Raw genomic sequence first — 14520 nt, forward strand, 5'->3', positions numbered from 1 at the left:
CTTGCTTCTTTTTCCTAGCCATGCCTTCACAATGCCCATTTGTTGCTTTCACCAGCTCATTTTCTTACATCTTCATTTCACTATCTCTTCTCACCTTAGAAATCTATTTTCTTTAAACAGGAAAATTTTGCATGTGTTGATACTTTTTACCTGTCACCTGTCTGATGGCACAGGTGCTTTTATTTCCCTTTTTCCTTCCTGGAAAGGTTCTGTGCACACTTTGTACATTAGTTGGCAAGGAGTGAGGCTTTTATCCTTTTGAAAAAGAATTCCTAGGCTGAAGAGTTCTATGTGTAGGCACACTAAAGCTATTAGCTGTGTGTACATAAGGGCCCACTTGTGGATAGAAGTGGTTTTTTACACTGTTTCTCTGTACTGATATGTCTAGGATGTGTGAATAACATCTTAGCACTCAGGTACATGTTGAGAATAAATAGAACTTAAATTAGTTTCATTTTCACTCCAGTGGCTGAGATAGTATTGTAAGAGACACTAAGGAATTGCATGAATACATACAGGGTTTAAAAAGTGGCTAAAATATAAGGGCCATTGAGAAACCAGCATCCTTTTTCTTTTCTTATGTGATGACTCAATAGTATTTGTCATTTGCTAATAGTGCCTAACAAATCTCAGCGTGAGGAAGGGGATTCCGGCTGACAGAATTCCCTGTGTTCTTACACTCAACAAACTTACCTGCAGGTGGGGAGGAAGCTGAAACAAAGGGTTAGCTAAGAGAAAAGTCTTTGTTTCTTAATTGATACACATGAAACAAAAGATTTTGACACAGTACATATGGAAACCCACAACGTCGCTTTCAAAGGACACTTTCTGAAATAACTGCAGTTTGTGGGAAAATATGATGTGAGAACATTCAGGTGTCTTTCCTCTGAAAAATTTGTTATTCAATGTGCTCAGGAATCAAAGTGTGACAAAAACTATACAGAATAATGCTTCAAAAGTGGAAGGGCAAAGGATCCAAATTAGAGACAGTCCACGACAAAAGAAAAATATAATCATAAAGGGAGCTTCACATCTACTGAGATATACATCAAGCAGACACCCATCATAACTTTCAAAGACAATATTATTCTTGCAACTCCCAGCTCTCAACTTAATTATTCAGCAGCATGGTTACAATATCTCTTCTTTTCCTTTGCAGAACAGCTGATTTTAATATATAATACTCAGGGAACAACAATTACAAATTGTGAAAAGTAGGGAAGTAACACTTGCAGATAATGGACAGTTACATCAGTTGGGCCAATGACCACATGAAATACAGACTGAATTCTTGTAACTGCATTTGATGTTTGTCCAATCTCTGTTTCTCACTCTCTGATTACATTTCTCTCTTGTGTATGCTACGTTCAAGTTCAGTGACATAAGAACAGAATTAAACCCATTGAAATAATAACAACAATACAGGTAAACAAGTACTTAGAACCAGAAAGGTTTAAAGATTCTTATTAATTTTCTATTTGTGGTCCATTATATCACAGAAGATGTCTTAACTGTACTAAAATTAGCAATACAATGTCTGTGCCTACCAGTGTGTCAGAACCCCCAGTGTGTCAGCAGGAATTCTCTTGTCTGCCTAAGAAAATTATAGGAATCACTGTCTGAGAAAAGACAGCCTTAGATGGTGCTCAGCCCAAACTGAGCTGAATTCCAGCCTCTGAGTTATTTCCCCTGGAAATTGATACTGTTTTTCAATCAACTTTCAATAAATCAGTTACCTTTGCCATGTTATTTCAGAAAGCCTTATACAAGCTTCTGCCAAGAAAGAAGGGTTTGGGCATGACATTAACTTCTATAAGGAATGTCTAGACTAGGATGAAAGTATTTTTTGAGTGAAGATGTACAATGACCTGATTTGCTATATGTTTATCCTGGAAATATTTAAGAGGAACCACAAAACTACTTTTGTCAGGATTTTCCTCAGTCAGTATTCTGGAAAACAAAGTATGTAGGAAATATTTGTGGCATAATTAGTCATATGGGTTTTTCTGGGTAAAAGCAGACATGTTTAATAATCTAATATGTACTGTCTTATAAGGGTCTGCTATCAGTTTTCTTAAATACTTGGAATTCTTGATGTTTATTTTCTGTGAGAATTCTCACAAGTTTTTATTAAAAGCAGAATTTTATCCCAGTAACAAAAAGTTGTTAGAAACTCTGGAAGTGATTTTGATATGAGGAAATCCTCGTTGCATCTCCCATGCCCTTGTTTAGAGAGGCCCTTGTGTGTGTGAGCTCTCCCAGATGCAGAACAGCTTGTCAGCCTTCCTGCAGCCACTGCTGTCAATTCGAGTCACAGTGATCCCTCCTGCATGGATTATCTTAAAATAGCACACTATAAATGAAACCTGCAGTTAGCACAACACCTAGGTGTTTGGTGGGGCAGGATGGCCACAGGAGAGCTGAACTGGTGTCCCTGGTTGGGATTTTCACTGTGTGCACACACTCTTGCAGCAGCACAGCTCCTGTGACTTGCTAAATCCCTAGAAAAATGCAGGGGTGGCTGCTCCTGCTGCTGTCCTTCTTAAACTAAATGATAAACAGGACAGGAAAAACAGAGACTGGAGGGAGAAGCTGAAAGAAAGGAGAGAGATCAATCTAAGCCCTTGTTGGCAGACAGCCATGCTGCCTCACCTTGCCAAACTGCCACCTCCTGCCATAAGGGCCTCCTCTCTTTTCTCTTCCTGTGTCTCCTGCAGTGAGTCACTCCTGCAGACATTATCTTACTTATTCTGTTAGATAATGAAAAACAATGTGTATTTTCATATTCTATTTTACTGGTTATCATTATAGAGTGTACTAAATTACTTACTCTTGCTTTTCCAGATTGTAAACATTATTCTCACACCTTTTTAAATAGACATCTATTGCTGTAATTATGAACATGTTGTGTTTGCACACAAGAATGGTATGGGTTACAGGAGAAAAAATAGCTGTTCTTTTGCAGTGGCAGAAAAACAATTTTCTTCATTTAAACTCTGGTTGGTTTAGTAGGGTTTTAATGACCTGAAGCTAGAAATATTAACAGTATATCTTTACCTAAAATGCTACAGGAAGATTATATTGGGTTGCAGAAGTATTGTATTTGTGCAGAATCTGATTATTTAAGCCAGAGAGTAATGAAATGTGAAACTGATGATGCCAAGTATTCTCTTCAGTCTCTGCAAATGACTTTAGAAATCAAAGAATTGGTCACAGTGAATATATTAAAAAATCACAACAATCACAACAAAATTTTCCAGTGACAAGAGATTCTATACTAAAGATTTGTAACCCCCCATGTAACAGCAAAGAAAACATGAGGAGTAGATAGGCTGAGGTGCATAACCTAGCCTTGAGTACTGGGAAGAGCAGGGCTTAGAAACTCATGAATCATGTACTGGAATTCTGGTGGAACTGGAATCTGATGGGACTTTTCCTTTTAGATTTGCTCTGCAGCTGAGTTGCTCCTTTGGGAGATCTGTGTGCTTTGGCATCAGGGTGACAGAAAACTAGAGAGATTTCAAACACTCTGGGTTCCTTGAGCTGCTTGGAGCCCCACTGTTCCTCTCTGGGAACCTTGCACTAACAGAGGAGGAGCCTCAATGAGCTGAAAATGTCTTGGCTGTTATTAAACCACAAGGGAAGGAGATAAAAATCTCAGATATTGCCACCTACACACTTCTTCCCAATTCTAATAGCTGCTTCAGTGCTGTTCTGTGGCTCTCTCACCGAGTTGTCTGGTGTTTGCTTACTTTTCCTTTTGTGCATTTTATTATCCGGTGTACCAGAGCTCGCCAGGTGACACATTCCAGCCCCAGCCCCAGGATGTGACAGCCATGCTGTATCTAACCCTGGGCTGTATCTAACCCTGGGCTGCTGTGCTCAGACACTCAACAGCATCTGAAAACATTGCTCTTGCTCTGGAAACTCTGGGAGGAGTTCAGTGTAGGTGAAGGCTACTAGACTGATAATTGGAGGGTGATTAAATAGGAATGCTAGTTCTTTTTTGTACTGTGAAACAAGTTTGGGTCTTTTTGCAGCAATTATTATCAGTTGAAACTTCATGAGTTTTCAGACAAAATATTAAGCTCATCTTTTAACTACTGTAAACACTGTAACTCTGAGGGATAGGATAAATCCTTGTTCAAGGAACCATGTTTTAAGGAGAAAGTTGGCACTGAATTGAGGCTTACTGTGAAGCACCTTCAAACATCGTGGAGAAGTGAATTTGACTTTGCAGTTCTGTTACTTTTAAGATTATCTGAGAGGATTATTTGTATTTCTGGCAAAGCTCTGGGAAGCATATAATGCATGTAGAGTGGAGTAAACTTGAGATCCCATTAATCATGTACTTAGCATCTATATTTTTAGGACAGCACATACTTGTGTGATTTTGGCCCATCATTTGTGATCTGTTTGAGGATTCCTGAGAATAAAAAAGCTATATATAAATTTAAGATAATATTATCAGCTGAAGCTCTGCCAGCTTCCATAGACAGATGTAGATAAACAGATACCGTGTACCACTTTGTGGTTTTAATATTGGAAAATAATAATTGCAAAAAATAAAAATAACCTGTCTTGAATTTTATAGTTGCTCTATGTCCTAAATGTTAGATTAGCATTTTTTTTCCAAGTTACCTTGTTTAGATGAGGAAAGAAATGGTAATAAATTAAGTTCACCATTTTACAGAATGTGCTGCTTTCTGGGTTAAAGAACATGAACTAAAATGGCATTCTGGATATACAGTTGCTATGAGCAGTATTGGAATTCTAGTGTTAACAAACCAAGAAAAGTTCTAAAACTACATCTTTGTAACAAAACCTTCAGATGATATAGCTGTACTTGAACAAACCATATCAGTGAGAATGGCACCAGTGAGAAAAGCTTTAATGATCTCCCCAAGTAAAGCAAGGAGGTGGGTGTAACTTACTGTGTCAGCACGATAGCCACAGCATCATTTAGGACACTCTCTCCAAACAGGAGTGTGTACAAATCTGTATCCACATTCAGCTCATGGAAAATAGCAAGGACTGTCACTGCATGGAAAGAAAGCAAAGTGAGTTGGTATTTTCATGTTCCTCTGGCAGTTCAAGAAATAAAGCAATGTTAGAATACAGGTTTGGGAAGCCCAGTCCTATATATTGCCTAAGAGCAATTGCCTAAGTGGACAACAATGAGTTAAGAAGGATCAACTGGAAAATATAAGATCCTTAAATTCATCAAGTCCATGAGTTTTGCTGCTGCAGCTGAGTTAGGAAGAAGCTTTCCCTCTCACACAGAGAATCCTACAGAAATGAAAATGTCACAGCATGTTCACTGTGCATGAAATACTGCGATCTGGTGACCACAGAGGAATAAGCGTGCTGAAAAGAGTTGGGTTTGCTGTGGATTTTGTGTGTGATGAGTAGGGGTCTACCTGTTTTAAGAAGGATATAATAACACTTACCCATCTGTTACACATGTCCACTAAGGGATGTGCAGCATGCCCACCCTGTCCTGCCCCACATTCAGCAAGGATGTGGCTCATGGTAGCCAGGAAGCCTCTGACCAACCAGGATATTTGACACCTACAACCCATTCTAAGGCTCCTTTAGCATACCAGTAATTTCAGTTCCTTCTTTCTCCCTGAGTTATCCCTACATTTGATTTTCAGTTCATCAGTGCAATACAAAAAAAATAGTGTGGTGAATTTAAATTGAAGGTGAGCAAACGATTTAGACACACATCATCAGGAGTATTCAGACATTTGGTTCCTATTCAGGTAATTAAATCCTGTAGATATTAACTTTGGCCTTCTCTGTTTTTCCCTCCTCTCTGCAGACAGGGGATCACAGTCCTTCCTATGCTCTATTTTGCACTTCAAAAACTCCAGCTGAAGAAGGCTGTCTATGTTCTGTGTATGTCTTATTTGAGTTCTTTTTATTCTTACTATTTTCTCTTTGCATGGACAAAGTAGAACTTTCTCATTTCAAACAGAATTCAATGTAAAGACCCTCAATTACTTGTCTGGTTAAAAATTGCATGGTAACTCACTGCTTCACTGGTGCTCATTCTAGTACATAATTGTGCAATTGACTCAGTCCTTATAGCCCAGGAATCCTAAAGATTAGGAGTGCCTCTGGGATGCCATGTTCACATCTGACATTTTGGAAATAAAAATAATGTACTTTTACAATCACATGACTGCTGATAATTCATACAAGAGCATGACCAGCTGATTATGCTTTGTCTTAATGACATTTCTTGGAACTTTCAAAGCATTGCTGCTAAGATTTTCTAAATGGCACTTAAATATCTATGTAATCTCAAAATCAGTTTATAAACCCAAAATAGATTCTCAGTTCTCCTGTGAGATTTTATGTTAAAGTGATCTCTGTTGATGTGTTATCTCTGAAGAATTTTGGAAGTGTTATTCTACAGAAGACAATTTAGGAGATGTGTGTAGCTGAACATTTGCTGATATAGCTATATTTAAATTAGCTAGTTATATTTAACCATCCTGGTAACCTTACCCATCTACTCCCACTGCAGTTATAATTTAAACTAGGAAAAGAGTTCTTTGCCCAGAATAGCTCAAAGGTGTAGGCAGAAGCTTTATTGACAAAAGATATTTTCTTGGTTCACCAACATCTATATTCAGGTTTTTGCCTGATTAGCAATGCTGACTTAATGTGCTAAATGTGGACTCAGTTTGGTCTCCTGCTCTCTAATGTCATTGGCATAAAAACAGACTTGTTTTCTAAAACTATTTGCCACTTTCAGCTTTTGCTTATTAGCTAATTAGTTGGGGCTCTCGTTAATAGTCCCTGTGATACTGATAGAAGGAAAAGAAAACAGTAATCAAAGTCAGTGTACTGCTGGGGTGTGTGTGGAGCAGGCCAAGGCAATTAGACAGATGCCTACACATTCCTCTCCTTCCTCCTCCCTCCTAAATAAACAACTTTCTCTTCTTGTTTCTCTTCCAACTCTACCCCAAAAATATTACTTTAATCTTTTCAAATGAAAGCAAAATAATAAATCAAGCAACACAGTAATGCATCAATTGACTCTTCTGGGAGAAACTCCCCAGTTCACCCAGAACTGATATATTCTCAGAAAATATCTTCCATTTCAAATGTTTTCCCATTTCCAGGGGAGGTTATTGGATCTTCTTTACCTGTCCCTGACTGAAGGGTCCTGGTCTCTGCTCTGTCCCTCTCTTGTCTGGCCCAAGGCAGAGCAAACTTCAGCCCCACCTCTGCTGACAGACATTTATCTGATTTGTTTTCAAAGAACTGAAATGATGCTGGCTGCATGAAACTCAAGGGAGTCTAACTTGCTCTTCAGTATTCATATCATTTATAAATGCAATTATTCCTGAATCATGTCTAACCCAAATCTCCCCTCCTGCTTTTCAAGTCTGCAATTTCCATTCCTAGCCTAATGAGAGACAAAAATTTGTCATATTTATTCTGATTTTCTTTCAGCAGAATTTGTCTATTCAAAGACTCATTTCAGACATCTCCTCCCTAAATGACTCACTTCATTCAATCTCCTCCTTTAGTTATGTTTTCTTGCCCTCTAATCAGCTCATATCTTCCCTGAAATACAGTGCCTAAAACCACGTCCCAGTAATGCAGTTGACACTCGCTGTCAAGAAATAGAAGGAGAAAATGCTGTAGAACACGCTAATAAATCCTGTTTTCCTTTTTTTTTTTTTTTGCTATGTATTGGTACTCATGACTCATTTTCATAGGTTGTAAACTTGAAATTGTTTTCAGAAGTGAATGCTCACTTCTTATCTGCTGTCTATGAAGATGCTTTTTTTTCAAGTGTAGCGTTTATCCTTGTCTGTTTTAAATCATTACAGCAATCATACTGAATTCTAACCATGCCTTTCAAAGTGTTTGCAACCTCCTTTCAGCAGAATATTGTACCATAAAGAAACACCCTCCGTTGCATTAGCCAGCTCATTAATGAAAATTATAAATAGTGTCTGCACAAGAACAGGATCTTTAGGTCTGCAGGATCCTTAGCACATCCACCCTTTTAAGAGCTCCAGGAAATATTTTCATGTTGTTTTGACCACCACTGTCTGGGCACTTCCCCATAACCACATTTGCCTTCACTAATTATAAGAATCTCTAGGCATAGGTCAGAATGGACACATCAAAGGGGATGTGCTGCTGTGCTATGGAAGAAAGTTAATTTAAGTTACCTCTGGACAGAATAATGCTCTAGGAATAGTCATCATGTCCAAGGAAGTCACATCATGTTTTGTCAAACAGATGACTTTAAAACTCAAGGGAAATAATTTAAAAATAATCCTGTACCACAGTAACATGTCCAGTCTGTGAGAACTTTGATATCTAAGTCAAGTTTGTAGATGTTGCACTGCAGTCAGCTTGGCCCCTGGCTTTCTGAAGGCACTGCAGAGCAGCAGTGAGTAGGGCTTGGTTTTTGTGTGGTAACTACTCATATAATTCATTAGATACAACATGTATTACAAGGATACCAACTACTTTTCTTTACAGTACTCAGCATCTCTTGTTTCAGTGTAAGCAGATGAGGACAGAAAAAGAGGTGGGTAAAGAAGTGGCTGGAAGGACAGGTCATTGAGGGAGCACCAACACCTTTTGTGGCAGTAGAAAACTGACACCAACAGAAATAACATGTGCCAGAGCTGCTGACTCAGAAAGGGTTGTGAACTTCAGTTAAAATTCAGTGATGGGAAGCAGGAAATAGTGAGGCATCTAAGATTTTCACAGATTTTATTTATGCCAACAAAAGTCTGATTCACTTCTTCCCTGACTTCATGGGCTGAGGTAACACCTGTCACATGCTGAGCCCAAGATGATTTCAGTTGTACCCAAGTCATAAGAAGTATCTGTGGAGCTGCTTTGTGAAAGGTATCTTTGGACAAATGTAGAAACAAATTGGCTTGTTAGAGATGCCTGTAAAAAGTATCTATAACTGAAATATCACCAAATGACAACAATCCCTATGCTAACTGTATGCAGTGCTACTTTGCTGTTACTTTTAAAAGAATAGGGAAACAAAAAATAAATTACAGCATTATATAAAGTACTGGTATTATTGTACTTCAGTCTTCTGACTAGGGCTATTAATATCTTTCATAGCTCATGGGCCTAAATTCTTTTAGGAGTGCAGTATCAAATGAGAAGAAAATAAGATTAGAGAAATCTAACTTTTATTTCCTAGTGACTTTGTCTAAAAATAAAGTTTCCAATTTGAATTATAGACTCCTTTCCCTATTAATAAGTCACAGTCCTCACAGATTAGTTCAGTGGTAAATAAGATGAAAGCAGACATATATTTTAATTTAAAACACATTTATAAACCATCTTATATAGTGTTTGAAATGCATTACCTTGTTGTATTTGTACATTATGCTTCTTAATGCAAAATCCTTTGATTTTATGAGAAACAGAAACTGCTCTTTCTGATAAATATCCAATTTTATCAATAACAAGAGCAGTGCAACCCACAGCTCCAGTTCAGCTGTAACCATAGTAACTTCAAAAAGGGAAGAGCCTTGTGATTGTCAATGTGACCAAAGGTAAGGGAGTTCATATAGCTCAGAAATAGCTGTGCTTCAGCAAACCCTCTGAAAGTAAATCAGTTTTCTATACTTGAAACGTCAAAAATTAGAAAAGAAAACAAAAGGAAGGGCTAAAGGTATGTCTTTGGATGCGAAGGTGGTTGCCCAGAAGATGTTACTAGCAGCAGCCCTGGAGGCTGCCCAGAGTTGTGCTGTGTGTGTATTTTTGGTGGCTGGGGCAGAGGTCCCGTCCTACTCCCCTGGGCCAGGTCTGTGCTGTTCATTGTCCCATCAGAGCCACAGGGACAGCTGGGCCACCAAGCCCTGTGGCAGTGTCACTGTGCAGCTGGGCCACCAAGCCCTGTGGGCAGTGTCACTGTGCAGCTGGGCCACCCAGCCCTGTGGCAGTGTCACTGTGCAGCTGGGCCACCAAACCCTGTGGCAGTGTCACTGTGCAGCTGGGCCACCCAGCCCTGTGGCAGTGCCACTGTGAGGTCTCCGAGGGGCAGTGTCACTGTGAGCTCTCTCAGGGGCAGTGTCACTGTGAGCTCTGTGAGGGGCAGTGGCACTGTGAGGTCTCTGCTGGGCAGTGTCACTGAGGTCTCCGAGGGGCAGTGTCACTGTGAGCTCTCCGAGGGGCAGTGTCACTGTGAGCTCTCTGAGGGGCAGTGTCACTGTGAGGTCTCTGAGGGGCAGTGTCACTGAGCTCTCTGAGGGGCAGTGGCACTGAGGTCTCTGAGGGGCAGTGTCACTGAGGTCTCTGAGGGGCAGTGTCACTGTGAGCTCTGTGAGGGGCAGTGTCACTGAGCTCTCTGAGGGGCAGTGGCACTGTGAGGTCTCTGATGGGCAGTGTCACTGAGCTCTCTGAGGGGCAGTGTCACTGAGGTCTCTGATGGGCAGTGTCACTGAGCTCTCTGAGGGGCAGTGTCACTGAGGTCTCTGCTGGGCAGTGTCACTGAGGTCTCCGAGGGGCAGTGTCACTGAGGTCTCTGAGGGGCAGTGTCACTGAGCTCTCTGAGGGGCAGTGGCACTGTGAGCTCTCTGAGGGGCACCCAGAGCTGGGGCTCCCCAGTCCCTTCCCGAGCAGAGGCACCTGTGTGAGCACAGAGCACAGCCAGGAACTGCCCTGCCACCTCTGAAGGGAGCCCAAAACCCCTCCCAGAGTCAGGGCACATCAGAAACCAAATCCCTGTGCTAACACAAGACAACCCTTTCAACAGTGAAACAGGGAAATCTGTGCTGGTTTATGCAGATGAAGCAATAAGACATGATTTCCTTGACAATGTGATGAATTATGCCTATTGATCAGAATAACGAAACATGTAAATGCTGGTGTCATGTTTTAAATCAAGAATAATGAAGGGATAATTTGGGAATTTAGAAATTCTATTTCTTAAAATTTAACCTCTCACCTGAAATCTTAAAATGAGAAACTTTCTCTACTGAAAATGATAAATTATTGGAAGGAGATGTTCTCTCTAAGATGAATTATTTGGTCAAGAGTGACCTTGTTTTGTCCCTGAAGTTTCTAACTGTCCTTTCTAGAAACATGAAAGTCTTTTGAGGCATCACAAAGTATTGTTGATATTTAAGGACCACAGTCTATAATGGAAAACATAGGCCCAAGTATATCCAGTCCTAAATTAATTTCTTAATCTTAGTTCAAGTGTTAGTTTTCTATGGAAGAGAACACACAACACATAAGAGCAATTCTAAATTATTTTTATGCCAAAATACCTAGATTAAAAATCTTCAGATAAACTTCAGAACTAAAACCTGCAGAGTGCTGTGATATTATTTCCTTCTTCTTAGAAATACTAGAAAATTTTACCTGGCATATGTTTGTTTACTACCTTGAGATTAAAAATCTTTGTTTAACATGTAAACACCTACCAGTCATCTTTATTATCACAAATAAGGAGCTCAATCAAACCAACTTCTGTCAAGTCAACAAATCCGTTTTTAGCATCTTTTGAGACTTAATTGCTTTCCATAGCCAAGGGAAATTAAGTCTCTTTTTGAAATGAGTTCATAATCCTACACAGTGAAGAATTAAATGAAAAATCATGTAGCAAATCTGACAGAAATTTATTATTTCATCTTAAGACCAATTCATTGTTGATAACACTAACAACATTTTGCTAAAATTTTCTTAAAAAAACCCCAAATGAACCCTAGTTATCATAGATAAAATCTTTATACTGATTACTTTCTGCCCTAATATGTATCAGTTCTCTAGGGAGCCATATTTGAACTGATTTTGGAATGCCAGTGAGCTCTTTACACACTTGAGATTATACTTCACTAGCAAATCCTAAAACACAATGAAATATTTTCAGCAGTGTCAACCATTTAATTAATGAAAAGCTTATTTCAAAATTCTCTTAAGTCTTTGAGGGGCTGAAATTTATGGATAAGATTAGTGAACACATAAAACAACTTAGGATATTGTGAATTGATAGCAGAGGGAGCAGGACTGAACATTAAAAAACTCTTGGATGTGCACAGACTATATAAGCAGAGAAGTAATTAGAAACAATATTAATCTATGACAGTTTGTCACACTAAAAATAGTTTTCTCAACTGCAGCTTTAGCTTTTTAAGCCTGTTTAAAACTCTGGGAAAAGTAATCCTTGTAACTTATTCCTTACAGTGCAAGAGGAGCTTCTGTTTTGTTGATTCTTTCCCTCTTGATTGTTCTAGATTAATCAGTGGTGATTTAATACTCTTATAATCAAAATCAGTGCATTTGTCTTATACATTACTCATCATAAGTCAACATTTGTGAAACTAAATACTCTTGGACTGGGAAATGGGAAAAGAAACTAAGCCAGCTGCAAAACCCTATTCATAGCACTATCAAGAAATAGACTTGGAAATTGTAAGGATGCTTTTATTCCATAAGCAGTTTATTTTCCTAGGTTTTCCTTGTGCTTCCAACTTCTGTGTTTTTCTCTTGCTCTGAGGATAGGCTTCAATCATGTGCTGAATCTTATTAATATGGCTGGGTGACTGAAGAAGTGGCAGCATATTGGATGTGTTGATTAATTTGAGAACAACAATTTCATGCAGCTTTTACAGTAACCTTGCAACAACTGGCTTTGTAGAAACAAACTGTTTTATACTGTATTTTTAAGCTGTCAGAATGATAAATCACAAGCCCAAAATATTTTGTTAAATATTGAGACTTCATTTAAAGACTGGAAAAAATGTGTAGAACAATATTGCTTTTTCTCATTTCTTTTAAAAGTCGGGAATTTGAAAACTTTTTTCCTAAGTCTCTCAGAGAATCTTCTCAAGGGTAGTTTTTAAACACTAATGCAGAATTTCACATACATCACAAAATGTTTTCTGTTCTGTCTCCTATAACAGCTCAGCTGAAAATTTTGCAAAAATCCATTGCACCCTTGCAGATTTTGTATTTTGTCTTAGCAGATAACCTCTAAAAAATATCTGTTCACCTTCTCCTTTACTGTGTTCCCACAGCTGCAAATAGCAATACTTTTATTATCTGAGTTATTGACAGTTTCAACATAACAAAACCTGGACAGATCTATGAAAGCTAGGCTAGCTTTGAGATTAGACTGTTTTAATGAGAAGGTAGGACTAGAAGACCTCCAGACATCCCTCCAAATCCTAATGATTCTGTAATTCTTTGATTCCAAAATTGACTGATTCTGCTTCCCAGAGTTTGCCATTTACTGTAACTTTGGGCTTTAAATCTCACATCTGCAAATTCAAGTCAATTTCTTGGTATCTGGTTTTTTGAGTTGTATTTATCCTGAACATTGATATCACATAAACAGTATTTCTATGGCCAAACTGGAATGCTCCATTCCCCATATCTTTAAAGGGGGTTGGGTCACACATGGATGGGAGGTTGTGATTATTATCTGTGAGGCTCCAGCAGTTCTCATATCAGCAAGCAGCAGGTGGTGTCCTGAAGATCAGAGAACATTTTCCCAATCTTTTCAGTAACCTTAATTATAGAGTTTGTGATCTCAACCTAGGAAAACCAGCTACTAAAAGCCCACAAGGAATTTCAGGAGCTGACTTGGACTTTTATTGACTTATGATTATCAAAATACCAGGTATTTAACAGCTAAGGGAAGGAAAAAAACCCCAAGAACAGAGAACTTAGAACATTTCTATGGCATCTACAGTTCTTATTTACTCTTCTGACTTTTAAAAAAGTAATTTATTTGAAATGGTTACCTGGATCTGTGGCAGACATCAGCGATCCAAAAAATAAACAGTCAGTGAAGTGGAATTCCCATTGCTTTAACTGGCCAATGTGTACCATAGCCTTCACAAAGCCATACATTATCAACCTGTCAGGGCAAGGATAACACTGGTATTTAGACAGAGAATGTAATATTTATGTTTAATTTACAGTATTAAACAGGTTCTTATTCTCTTCAGCTTCTTTTCAATAAATGTATCACATGAATACTGAACATAAACTGGTATCATATAAAAATTCTATTTCCTGTTCAACTGTCAAATATTGTATTGAAATGTCAGAGACAATTCCAAATCAAAGGTTTTCTGGGTAATTTTCATCTGCTGTTAGCAAAGAACAATGGTTTGGGCTGTTTATTTTTCAAAAGGGAAGATAAGGTAAGCTTAGGAAGACATTATTAAGATGAATTTGTCTAATGTAGAACATTCAAACAAAGGCAGTTCTACTATCAGCTCTGTGGCTTGCTCTGTATTTCCAAATGAATTGTGTTATTCTATCAGCTTTTAAATGTTAGCAGCACTGAAAGTTCCACATAAGGTCTCTAAGTGGGCATATTTAACAACTAACAGTGACAGTGAGCCAACAAAGTCACATTTCAAAATGCACTGCTACAGCCTCACTAGTTTCACAGGAAATGTTATCTCTGGTTTATGTAACTAGATAGTGCTCTCTGAGATGTGTATTCAAATTAGAATCTTGAAATAACTTGGAAAAAAGAGATGCACTTGTTAG

At 38.6% G+C, this 14520-nt stretch overlaps 1 protein-coding gene across 1 annotated transcript in view; it reads right to left on the reverse strand.

The window, feature by feature from the left end:
* The window catches only part of SLC9A9 (solute carrier family 9 member A9), a 173459-nt gene that overhangs the window by 120806 nt on the left and 38133 nt on the right, over positions 1–14520 (reverse strand). Inside the window, exons 5-6 of the mRNA XM_054282689.1 lie at positions 13761–13876; positions 4935–5040 (exon numbers count right to left, since the gene is read on the reverse strand). Coding sequence (XP_054138664.1) covers positions 4935–5040; positions 13761–13876 — 222 coding nt within the window. The remainder of the gene's footprint in view (positions 1–4934; positions 5041–13760; positions 13877–14520) is intronic.

The sequence above is a fragment of the Melozone crissalis genome, unplaced genomic scaffold (assembly GCF_028551555.1).
Source record: "Melozone crissalis strain CALT ecotype California unplaced genomic scaffold, PUWL_Pcris_2 ptg000034l_1, whole genome shotgun sequence".
NCBI lineage: Eukaryota > Metazoa > Chordata > Aves > Passeriformes > Passerellidae > Melozone > Melozone crissalis.